Source organism: Squalius cephalus (assembly GCF_949319135.1).
Source record: "Squalius cephalus genome assembly, chromosome: 14".
NCBI classification, from domain to species: Eukaryota; Metazoa; Chordata; class Actinopteri; order Cypriniformes; family Leuciscidae; genus Squalius; species Squalius cephalus.
The window spans coordinates 3,716,520-3,729,658 of record NC_137135.1 but is presented as its reverse complement, the minus strand read 5'-3'; the positions used below and the strand labels follow the sequence as shown (position 1 = coordinate 3,729,658).

At 37.7% G+C, this 13,139-nt stretch overlaps 1 protein-coding gene across 1 annotated transcript; it reads left to right on the top strand.

Annotated features, from left to right (window-relative positions):
• Nucleotides 1-866: 866 nt before the first annotated feature.
• On the top strand, nt 867-8,415 carry LOC307171197 (uncharacterized protein). Its single transcript, XM_079892681.1, has 12 exons — nt 867-1,131; nt 1,562-1,933; nt 2,102-2,203; nt 2,551-2,786; nt 3,364-3,542; nt 3,642-3,735; nt 3,838-4,177; nt 4,280-4,397; nt 4,952-5,043; nt 5,264-5,378; nt 5,697-6,207; nt 6,293-8,415. Exons 1-9 carry the CDS (start codon nt 1,056-1,058, stop codon nt 5,004-5,006), a joined length of 1,572 nt encoding a protein of 523 aa, XP_079748807.1. The 5' UTR covers nt 867-1,055; the 3' UTR covers nt 5,007-5,043; nt 5,264-5,378; nt 5,697-6,207; nt 6,293-8,415.
• The last annotated feature ends 4,724 nt before the right edge of the window (nt 8,416-13,139 follow it).

Genomic DNA, 13,139 nt, shown 5'->3' with positions numbered 1-13,139 from the left:
TGGCGCAGTTTTGTGCAACACGTCGCTGTGTGCGACCAAACACGTCCAAAATTAATAAAATTGCGAGTTTATAAAAAAAAAAAACATGTTGTAGGCCTATATATATCAGGAATTCAGGATACCGTCGTCGGTGTATGAATGAATGGGTGAATGTGAGGCAATCTGTAAAGCGCTTTGGTGGTAATGATGAGTCTGTTGCAAGCGCTATAAATAAATGCAGTCCATTTTGATAAACTCATAATTTTATTTTGGAAGTGTAAATGCTTATTGAGGGATTATTGGGGATATTATATATATATATATATATATATATATATATATATATATATATATATATATATATATAACATTTATAACAGTTTAAGTCTGGCAAGGCAAAGTTTATACAAGTATCCTGATCATGTTATTCCTGTTTGTATATCCATTTGAATTAAGGCAGAACAAGGATGTGTTCAAAATATCATGAACCCTAGCTCACACAATGACTTCTTTTTAAAGTCATTCATTTTTTATGATATTGTGATTGCATGAATGAACAAGAGCACCATTTACTTAACTTCTTAGCCTAGTAGTTATTCATATTGTAATATGTAGTTTGGTGATCTATTCTTTTTTGATTTGTTCTTCTCTTTCTCTGCAAGTTCCTTATTCCCTGTCCTTTAAAAAAAAAAAAAAAAGCACTTTATTACACCGAAAAAAAGTCACTTTTAAGAGCCACATTTGTCTTGTATCTTGTAACTCTCTCTACTGTTGTATTGTGTTCTCTCTCTCTCTCTTGCTGTCTTACTGTCTCCCCCCTCCCCCTGAGTTTTTGTTGTTTGTTTGTTTGGGTTTTTTTTTTTTGTCCCTGTGTGTTTAAAGTGTGTTTATATTTTGTGCCATCTCTGATCTTGAGATGGACCGTCTCCTGAATGAGATGAGTGACCTTGTTGATCAGGCTGAACATCAAGCTCACCTCCAACAGCTCATTGGCATGCACCAGGAAGCAGAACCATCCACCAGTCAGCCTTCCACTAGTAATCCGTCCACCAGCTGGCCATCAAACAGCAAGCAAGATGTTAGGTGGATTAAGAGGGACAGTGATGGAAAAATTATTTACGGCAGGCCCAGATCATCCCGGAAACAAAGCAGGTACGATTTTTTTACATTAATGTTTATTAAAATGTAGACTCAAGATCTAGTTTTGCATCTTAGAAAGGTATACAACATGATCACAAGTCATGGGTCTGAATTAGAATATATCTGAGGTTATTATTACGTACCTGTGCCTAGCATCAGGTAAAGTTTGTGTCATTGAGTGTAAAAAGCAACAGCTTTTTTGCTACAGCAGGTCTCAGTCACAGCCAGAGTCGAAAGACTGGTGTCTCTCATGTCAGGGCTCCGGAAACCAGTGCGGAAATGACCAGTGACTTTCCTTCCGTTACTGCAGTGTGTGTGATTTATTTTGACTTCACTGGTTCAAAACAGTATGTTCATTTATTATAAAATCGCCATTGTTCAATGCTATTCTATTTGTTATAATAAACTACTGTTTTTAAAATATTGTGCATTGTTTTAACAGAGTCCTTCCTTCAAGAGCTTAAACACTCACTGGGTGAGGACATACATGAAGATGAAACGGCACTTCAAGCCTCAACAGACTGGTCGACCCGAAAGAGCCTCATATCAGGGTGGTGGGAGAAAGAGAGACCCCGACTGGTCAACACCATGGTGGCTCGACAACATGCGGCAACTCGGATCTGCCAACATTGTGGAAATGGTCCAGCCGTTATCCATTGTTGTGACTGCCGACCACACCCATTCCTCTGTGGCCAGTGTGATGTCAGGGTCCACCAAGGTCAAGTGTTCCACAACAGGGATTCGATGACACGTGCATTTTTTCATCCATTGCCTCCCACAACTTGTGTTGTGGAGAGGGCTCTAACCCAGTGTGGTAAGTTGTCATTTTTAAGTCACATTCTTAGACTTGACTGAAAAACGAAATACTGTTTTCTGATAGGTCGATGAAGCTGTCAAGTGCATCTTATTTAAAATAGTTGCCAGTAAATAAATGTTATTCTTTAATTCTCATCCATGTGTTTTTTTTTGTTTTTTTTTCAAGAGCTTCTTGTTCCTTTGGAGCTGCCAGAGACAATATGCGGTTGTCTACAAGTATCGTCCAGTGTCATCGCAGGACAGTCCATAGTTGTGGTTACAATGAATGGTAAGAAGAACTTTATGGGTTTGGGTGGGGGTCACTTCTGTCGAATTTTCTTTTTGATTTTCTCTGATTTTCTTTATCATGGACGGAAATCCAGAGTTGTCAATAGGTTGTGTGTTGATTAGATTGGCTGGGCCCACCTATGTGGAGGAAAACAATTAACCTTTGTTTGAATGGGGATAGTTAATTTGCCTGACAAAAGTGTGACTTCCAATAGAGTGCCTTACAGAATGTTTGTAGAAGTGTCCTCCTGATCCATCCTTAGTCAAATGTTCCCATATCAGTTGTCAGAGTGACACAGTTTGGTCTGTCAGAATTAACTTTGTGTATATATTTCCTTCTTTTTCCAGGGCGATATGATCTCAGATTGCCTCAGATTATATGCAAAGCATGTGAAGCCACTTATTGGAGTCCTGGAGTGGATGACCTGATCCGTAATGACTACTGGCCTGCCACTTCTCACTATTCAACTGTGTACGCAACAGATGTCCTTTTTTCTTTTGAAGAGTTGAAGATGGCTGCACCAGGGATGTCTAGCCAAGCATTTCTTAGAATGCTGGATCAACGCACTGTTCGCTTTGGCCGTGTAAGTATTTGTGGTAATAATTGCGTAACTCCATATATAATACTATGAGGGCATGATGATGATAGTACACATGAACATTTGCACTGTTTAGGAAAAAAGTTGTGTTAAAATTAGACCCTTTATAGACAACCGTAAACTCATGTTCTCTCATCAGCAGTTTGCACTGAGACATTTATGAAAAAACAGGTAATTCTGAAGATCTCGAATTCAACTCCATTGGCTACCGACTTTGACATCTTCTCCCCAATATCATTTTCTGATCCCAGAAGTGTTCCCTTGGATTAATGGGCCAAACATTGCACAGGCTTACTTCTAAACAGTATGAAGCCATTGTAGCCCTCTTTGCGTATAACAATATCCTGTATGTTTAATGGCCAGGTCCCCCAAATACACCAGTGTATAGTGTATGAGTGAAGTTTACACATTGTTTATTTCCTTTGATATGTATTCTAAGGAGTGGTAACAAAGTTTGTACATCCCAAAATGTATCCATTTAGAACATTTTACTTAAGTGTAGTATATTGTTTAATTTGATCCTTTTTACTGTTCTCTTTTACTGAACTCTTCTTTGAAACAGAGCGGAAACATCACAGCAGACAGCTTCCGGAAAAGCTTCTTGGAGTGGGAAGCTGTCCGATTCGAAGTGGACAAATTATGCCAGGAGGACCACTTTGACTGCCCAGCTTGCAGCCCAGACATGCTTGCAGTATCCGTTGATGGAAACCGCAAGCACTACAGATTCGAGAGTGCAGCAAGGTACTGTGTGTGCATTGACGGTCCATTACTTTGAAAGTAACTGCTGTGAATTCAAAATCATATGAATATTTAAAGTTAATATGTATCTCTTTTATTTAGATCGGAGGAAAAAGCCATCTTTGATGGCGTGTTCATCGCGAATGATGATGACGTCGCAAAATTCGTGGACTATGTCCATACCTCAACCAGTCATGTAAACTTGCACAACTTCACTATATTTACCTATAAAACACCACGTCCTACAGAGGACTTTGTTTGAACAAGTTTGGACTGTTAACCATCTTCCATGTTTTAGGTCTCTGGAAGAGGTGTCTGTGGAGGGCAATGGTCAGCGGCGCGTGAAACGTCTCAGAAGTCCTCAGGAAAAACAGACGAGGAGGGCCTGGAACTCGCTGTATGTCGTCATGGGGTTCTCCTTCGTGCCCTCAATATGTTCAGGGGGGAGATTTTTGCCTACCCCCTGTACCTCCAAAAGCAAATGGCCTGTAAGCCAGTTAAATTTTTTGCAATGGATGTGGCAAGCAAGTACTGGCCTTACCTCCAGAGAGTGACAGAGAAATGCCCTGAGCTTCAGGATCTCCTCACCATGAGGCCATTTCTTTCTGTTTTTCATGCCAAAGCTCATGATTTCAAATGTGAGGGAAGAAAAAATTATTGTCCATGACATTTTCTTTCCCTGAAATCCTGCATAAGATTGTTGCCACTTAGGTTTTCTTTTTTTGTTTTCTTTTTTAAAGGTAAAATGGAGTGGAGCATATCAGGAGGGGGCTGGTTCGACTCTTGGGGAAGAGGTGGAGCAGTGCAACGCCTTCCTCTCAAGGATTGCTGTTACGACAAAGCACATGTCAAAAGCAGGTAAGGTAACCAGTAAATTTTGATCCTGGTGACAATGGTGAGCCACTTTGAGCTCATGCATATATGCTGACTCTGAAAATATAAAGCTCAGAATATTCAACATAAATGGATGGATCGATTACAATACCATCATCCTATTTTATTTGCCGTGAGGATAATAAGGAAGGGCAGTGCGATATAAAAAATACACATCAGAGTACCATTCACCTACTGTCCTGCCATAGTGCTCTATGCCATTTGACTACTGTCCTGCGCCACTGTTTCAAGCTATTTCTTCAATATCCTCTGCTATTTACCTAACCCTTTCATGGGACAGTAATCAAATGGCACAAGACAGCAGATTAGTCAAGTCAAGTCATCTTCATTTATATAGCGCTTTTAACAATTTAGATTGTTTCAAAGCAGCTTTACAGAGATTGTTAGAGATTAGTAGTTCCATAGTACTGTACTGCAAGTTATTATCTCTGAAAAGTTTGTGATTCAAGTCTGCACAGTTTCTTTTCCTACTGCTACTGGAAAGAAGGGTGATGATCTCATATTTTTTATTTTTGCAGGACGCATAGACATGCTGACGATCATGGCCATGCGCTGGAACCAACAAAAGTTTGACAACTTGGCTTCTACCCTTGCCCGCCGATATCGGAAGGTAAAGACACCAGTTTTCCCTTATGCAAAATGCATAGCGATATTGTAAAATAAAATATTAAATGTTCATACCATATATATTGATAGTCCACGTATATACGAATATACTGTATATTTAATTAGTGTTGTATGTGGTTTTCTAATAGTGAATGTACTTCACAATCCTTATCAACAATTGTCAAAGTTGTAGGCGTTTCCCTCATTGTCATTTATGTTTGAAGGCCAAAATAGCCCTGCAATGCCAGTTGCATAACCTGGAGGCCATGAAAACGGCAATGGACATCTCAGACAATCAACTGGAGAGGTGGATCTTTGATGTCAATGAGTGGGCAGAAGGTAGGATATACTGTTTTATACTGTTTGATATGGTGCTTGATGTATCACTTCTGACTAAGCTTGGCTGTAATTCCAAAGAGGCTCATTGTAATCGTAGTCAAAGAGCACATACTCTGATTGCTGATGATGTGTGGACAAGATTATCCCCATGGGGACAATAAAGAACCTAACTATACTCAAACTTAGCAACAAGTGTAGCCTCTCAGTTACAGAGAAATATGAAAAGATTGTTGAGGCTTTATTTTGCTCATACAGCAAAAATACTTTTTTCATGGAATCAATAAGCATATTTCTTATCTCTTCATTGCTTCCTCTCAGCAACAACATCCCCAAATGATGCTGATGTTGCCGCTGTTGTCAGCCGAATAGAGGACGAGCTGGTGGCAAGTGTTAAGAGGAGGTCCCAGCGTCTTTATAAGGATAGTGACGGATGCAAAGGACGTGCCCGAATCCGCAGAAAGATCAGGGAGGAAAAAAAAAATCTTAAATTCTGTAGTGGAAAAGTATAACACCTTGGTTCCTAATGCAGAACAACTGACATTGTGAAATAGTCACATAGTAGGACAAAATCTGTCATGCCTCGATTGTAACCCCAGAAAATATTTAAATACTAATCTTAATTACAACTGACTTATGTTTCATCTATGTATTTCAGACTCTGTAGATCTAAGGACAAAGAGGAAGGCGTTCGACATTGTGATGGCAGTAAGGAGACTAGAGGAGGAGAAGAGGATTCTTATTGCAGAGATGAACAAACATTGGAAGTCTCTTTGCACCTGTGCAGACACCCTGAAGCAGATGTCATCCCAGCTTTCTAATGTGACATCAGGTATGTATTTGTTATACTTGGCATACATTACAATGTTTCTGAATGTTTCTAATTAATAAAGGCTCAATGTGTTTTAACATGTAAGGTGAGACGTGGGGCCTGCTTCAAGATGGTATCCGAGGTCTACAGAGCTTGACGATGAAGAACAAGGAAGCAAGCAACAGCCTGGCAAAGCATGCAAAGAAATGTTATCTTCAAGTTCTGACTGAAACAGAAATTAACTTTGATAGTGATTCTGAGGAGTACCATACCAGCAGTGACTCTGAGCAAGACTAAACATGGCCAGAGTCCTATTTTTATGCTGTTGTGTGCTGGGGAGGCAGCATTAAGAAGAGGGCCACTGGGACAGGTTGGTAAGGAAAGCTGGCTCTGTGTTTGGCATGGAGCTGAGGTTAATCATTTAACAAACTGAGGATAATTTGCAGTAGCAGTCTTCTGTCATGCTCAACAACGAGGAGGTCCTTTGTCTCCAGGGCAAACCAGCAACTCAATGTCACAGAAAAGGTTAGGGGAGAAATGGACTTTTCAGCATGAGTCTCACCCTGCGACAACCATCACATCACTTTGTCTATTGTCTAGTATCCACTATCCATTTCACTGTCTTACAGGCTACATTAGCCCCTCTACACATTCTGGGCTGTGGTTCCAACATTTACCCCTGTTGGCTTGAATAATCTTTTTTCTTTTTTATAAATATATTTAAGGTTCTGTTGTTCTATTTATTTGATCTTCTTTGTATTGTTTTTGTTAAGCAATACTATTATGCTCACACTCTTTTTTCCATAGTCATATTAAACATGCACAGCGTTGCACTGATTAAATCCCTGCAATGTTTACTTTTGCACTACCACCACTGCAAATCACTCCATAGCTGCCCATCATGTATCACAGGGTCAGTCCCTACCAGGCCTTTGTAATCACACATCAAAGCCACAGTCTATTGCTCATCTTTCAACCTACACACAACCCTATATGCATTATATCATGAAGCTATTGCACAACTGCTGCAGCCTCAAGCAACATTATTTAAATTTTTAATTGAGGTAGGTTTAGATTAGGCCTATAGTTTAGAAATATTTAGTTTACATTGGGGTCCCCTATATCTTATGCCTGAGGATAAGAGCTCATACTTGGCATGGAGAATAAAGATTTAGGGTTAGGGTTAGGGTTAGAATAAGTGGGGACTGAGTATATTTCATGAATAATGCAACATTTTCCTGACAATTAAGACCAGAGGCCTTTGATCATGAAGACATAGGCCAGATTAAACAGCACATCAGGCCACATGTGGCCCACATTGCACAGCCAGGCCTTAGATTTCCTACCACTGTCATAGGCCTTAGTAAACCGCCCACAGTCAAGTAATTCCAGGGTGACCAGATCCATGTCCTCAGAGTCCCAGCACGTTCCATATTGTCAGGGAAACATAGGAAAGTCTTGAGAACCTACCTCTCCCTGGTTTTATGACAAGAAAACATTAGACTTTCAAATTATAATGATGGCCAAGCTGGAAATGTTCCTGGCTTTAACAATTTCTCAGGCTCATGTCTCCGGTCTTTCTGATCTCTGAAGTGTTTATGCACATACACCTTATGTCATGCACATACTGTATGTTAATTGTTGACACAGAGGATGAAAAATTTGTGTGATTTCAATTCACTTTCATATTTTTTGTCATAGTTCTTTCTTGACCTGAAAAATCATTGCTGACCCATGTACCATTGATGGAAATTGATAAATGTGCCTCTTCTCTTCATTGGGAATGTTTGAAATGTCTTGAGAACTCTCATAATTGTTCTGAACAGACAACCATGATAAAAAAAAATACAGTGTTGTGTGCAAGCGATCAGAGGTAAAAAAGGATGCAGTCTTTCAGTAATACATCCTGATGACGGAGGCTTCTGTCACCAGGGATAGGAGCCCATTTACTTTGCTCCAAAATTACCATAAATACTGACAAAATTTTTCACGATCAGTTAGTATAATGCCAATTTGGTACTTGTTCTGGTTGCTTTAGGCCATTGGGTTTTGGCTTGCTTAGTTTGGCTTGCTAATCTGCCTTAAGGTGGACGAGGACATAATTTTCTTCTAGAAACAAACTTTGTTGTATTATTTTCATGTTATCACTGTGAAGCTGCTTTGATACAATCTGTATTGTAAAAAGTGCTATCTAAATAAAGGTGACTTGACTTGACTGTCACTACATGCAACTTTCCGCTATCTTACTTTTCCCATCAAATATACAGCACAAAGTCATGACACATTAATTATTCAGTGCAGTCAATGATGGACAGACAAATCATAAAATGTAACAATAGTGAATTTAATTATTGACAAATATATACAAAACAAATAGTACACCAGTATAAGTATTAGTAATAGTATTAGTAACAGTATTAGTATTAGCGAATTTGCTGGCCGGCTCCCATGTGTCATCCCAGACTCTGCCACTGTAAATAGTCCACAAGTCATCTTACACACAGCATATACAGTACAGCCTACAGCTCACAACTAGTCTTCAGGCTCAAGTTTGAAGATATGTCATCTGAAGCTGAAAAATAAAGGTTTACCCTTTTTCTGTTGGATAATTTCTTTTGGTTTATTTTAAATGGCGTTTGTCAAACAGCAGTCATTTTGTTCCAAGTGAAAACTACTGGACTCAGTCGCTTGGACACAGTCATCCCTACAGTCAACCCTTTGAAGTTCTGCATCGGGTTAACCACATCAGAAATGATGTGGTTAAAGGCCTCTATGTTGATCACAGAGGGGTCAGCAAAGACGCAATGGCACCACAAAGGCATCTGCGTCACATCTACATGGAACTATGAATTGGGCTTAAGACCCCATCAGAGCTGAAGTGGACTAGAAAGTGATCTGCATTATCTTTAAGTGAACTCATAATGTGAACACAAAGAGACAAGAGTTGTTTTTGGTTCATTTGACCGCACAAGCCATTTTAATTGGACTACATTTGGTTCATAATGGGAGGTTTCACTTTATAAAAATAACTGCTGTTTGGCAAACACCTTTTAAAATAATCCAAATAAACAAAATAGAATTAGCAAATGTATAGGGCAAACCGGTTAGAATGCATTTGCTTCAGATGTCGTATGACCAAACTTGAGCCAGATGACTTCATGACTTGAAGGCTGGTGTGCACATGTTCTCATGTGGTCTCAGTTCAGTTCACTTTAAAAGGGATCCGAGTATGCTTAGATAGTTCCTTGTGCCCAAAACAATTATCAGTCCCACTTTCACTTCAAAGTTCACTTTGAAGGCTGAAAGGGACCAGATTTTAAAACACTAAGACTGTGTGTGGTTATGGATTAAATGACATCAGCCATCACTTACCAGGAAGAGCAAGGTAGCCAGCGCACTTCGACCTCTGCTGCCTTCCCCTGCAGACACACACACACACACACACACACACACACACACACACACACACACACACACACACACACACACACACACACACACACACACACACAGTTCAGTGATGTTACTGTAATGATTTTACCATTCAAATAATGATGTTTGTACTTAGCTCTATATACTGCCGTTCTTACTTGGAACATCATTTAGTTAACAAGAGTACTTATGTATTTTTTGTAAGCTCAATAAAAAATAAGAATCTGTTGTCACATTCCATTTGCATTGTTGTTTTTGTTTAGGATTTACAGTATGTCCCTTATGAAAAAGAAGTAAATTCAAGTTTTCTATTAGTATACTTATTTTAAACAAACAATAAGAAAGTATACTTTTAGTCAAAATTGTATATAATTATAAATACACTTTATGTACTTCGTAGAAATACACTTAATTACACTTAAGTGTACTTGACTTATACTGAGTGAAAAGTCCAATTATATTTGGCCTGTACTTGTACTCTATCTTTTTATCAAGATATACTTAAAAGTATAATTAAGTATTTAAAGTATACTTGGCTTGTAGTTTGTTAACTGTTTTGATCGAGTAGCCTAATAAATAAACTTTTTTTTTACATAGTTTTCATATATAGTCTTATGAAACTTATGAAAATATTGTTTAGAATATTGACATAAAACATATGTTTCTAATTCTGCATATCTGAAATTTTGTGTTAGCTAGTTCACTGGCATCGGTACATCGGAATTTACTTTAATTCTGCTTTACTCTTTCCTCACCATTGACTGAATTTTCCAGCTATCCATGCTTTGACTGTTATACGGTAGGAAGGATGCGCTATGACACATCTTCTAATACAGAAACTCTGGATCAAAACACAAGAGAAGAAGAAGCTGAACCAAGTGATAGTAGATTACTCACTCAAATGTAAAATAACGTGATCATCAAACATGAAACAGCTTGTAAATCAAAACTGCTTAATGTTACCAAATGAAATGAAGCATAACACATGACTGTGAAGCTTTGGGGTGTTGGACTCGATCTACTCCATTTGTGTTTTCCTGTTTTGATCACCATTCTAAATCTGATCAAGGCGCAGTCTTTGACAAAAATGTGATTTTCTCAAATTCTTTGTTTAAAATGTTGCCTTTATGAAACTTACCGACATTCAAGTGTTGATAAAAAAGGATGCATGAAGCTAATAAAATGTTTTTAAAATTAAAGTACAGTTAAAGGTATTTTTCAAGTATAAAAAATAATATCTACATTTGAACATAGTAGTATACTGCAAGTGCAAAATAATATATAAATAGTATAATTTTATCTTCACTTAAAGAAAACTTACAAGTATACTTGCAGTATAAACTACTACTAAACTAGTAGTTTACTGAAAGTACACTTCAGTGTGTACTTTCATAAACTAAAAAATGTACTGCTGGTTTTAAAATAGTAAACTAATAGTATACTTATAAGTTCACTTGTAGTAAAGATGCATTAAAAATAAGAAACCTAGTTGTGTGCTTAGTTTACACTTGTAGTACACTTAAACGTATACTTTTATATACTAAAAGTGTGCCAATTTAGTCCCAAGCAGTATTGAAATAGTACACTTACAAATGTACTACAAGTACACACTGATATTAGTATACTTATTACATAAAGTATACTTACAAATATACTTGAACATTACTTAAGTATGTAACCCAGGTCATTAACTCGGGTCACTAATATTAATAATTAGTATTCTTTTATTTATATCACTATAAACAAATAGTAAGAAAAGAACAACACAAAGTAAAATTAATTTATTTCATTATAAATAATCCAAAACAACTAAATCCTTAATGGTGAGGTGAAAGGTTAGCTCCGCCCCTGTTGGAAAGTTTCCAAAAAAAAAGATCGCGTACAAGCAGAGATGAGAGAGAGTGAGAGAGATACCGAACGACACGAGAGACACGAGAGATACCGAACGACACGACAGTGATAGCAGAGTAAATGATTTGAGAATAGCTGCTTAATAATCCAGCAATAGATCGTTAAAAGTGAGAAGTGGATTTATGTTTGAGTTTTGAGAAGTTCGTTGTGAACCTGATTGCGACGAGAAGATAAAACTAACGTGATAGGATCAATCTGGCGATCTTTTTCCTTGAAACTTTTTCTTCCTTTTGTTCTCTGATTTATATTTCTTCTTGGTGAGTACCGATTTCTTTATAAGAAATGTATTTTGGGAATGTGGATACTGTTTTTGTAATCTTAATGTGTACATTGAAAAAAATGATGAGTGATGTAAAAAAAATTGTTTGAAAATGCTTTAAGTGTTTTTGATATAATATGTTAGTGCATATAGTTATGTTTAAATGTTTGAAAGACATACTTTTTGTTGAGATTATATTTTTCTCTATTGTAAAGTGTGTGCCATGCGGTGCTAGCTTTGCTAGCTCTGCATATAGACTCTAGTGTGTAAGCACATGGTGACTAGCATGTATTTGTTTCCTGTATCCAAATAATTGAAACAGACATTTTAGTAATTTGAAACTGTTTATTTGAATGAGTTTAAAGTCCGCGTGAACCGGAAGTTGCAAACGACTTTTCTCCAGTGTTGTGACGTATTTCCCAGTGAAACGGAATATTGAACAGAGGGCAGGGTTTTACTCTAGCGCTCCTCCTCTCCATCTCTGCTCATAACAGACTAACGGTTTGAGGGGAGCGGTTAAGCGTTTCACAACCCAAGTCCTCAAACCTACGTCATCAGGGAAGGTCCTCCAAAGCAGAGGGGAGGGGCATTTTCAGATTTTGATTAAAGATTACGAAGCCAAACATTTTTTTTGTGTGGATTGACTTGCATGGATGAATTGTTCACCACAAAACGATCAATTTAGGCAAACAAAGTAAATATGGTCAATTTTGATTTCATGTGGACTTTAACTGATGATTGTTTTGGCTTTGTTTTTGCAAGGCCGGGTTTTTTGTGTTTCTTGTTTTATTTCTCTCTTTTGTGAGTTCTGAATTGCTGCTGTGATCTTGAATTCTGTCCTGGCTGTGGATCCTTATCCCTAGTTTGGACTGGCGAGCCATCCCATATTCTCGTACCTGGAAACAGAGCAAAAGAGTTGTGACAGTTGCAAGAAAGATTTTTCTGATTGGTAGGACAGACTGCACACATTACGTTTTTTTTCTTTTTCCAAATTTTTCCTGGATTTCCCTGAGGACAAAGTTTTTTTTTTTTCTTCTTCTTCTTCTATCTTCATGGACTGAACTCATTAATTCATTTTTTATGAACATTCCTATTTTTTGGCGGGGGGATTTGAAATTGAGACATTGAACTTGAAATTGAGACACCGAGGTCAAATTTCAGAAACTGACATTGGGAATTGTTGACTGTTTCTGTGTTTATCATTTATCATTTCATTTATTTCAAATACTGTGTGTTACTGTTATCCATTTCTTTTTATTTTGTTTTATTTCATTCTGCCAATTTCGAAAAATACAACATATGCAAGACAACAAACAAAGAGAAAAGAAATACACTTACCTTTTAATTAGCT

Coding starts and splice junctions, on each gene's coding strand:
- LOC307171197 (XM_079892681.1), top strand. CDS start 1,056: ATGTTAGGTGGATTAAGAGGGACAGTGATGGAAAAATTATTTACGGCA. Junction 2,787..3,363: donor GCACTGTTCGCTTTGGCCGT/GTAAGTATTTGT, acceptor TCTTTGAAACAG/AGCGGAAACATCACAGCAGA. Junction 3,543..3,641: donor AGATTCGAGAGTGCAGCAAG/GTACTGTGTGTG, acceptor TCTTTTATTTAG/ATCGGAGGAAAAAGCCATCT.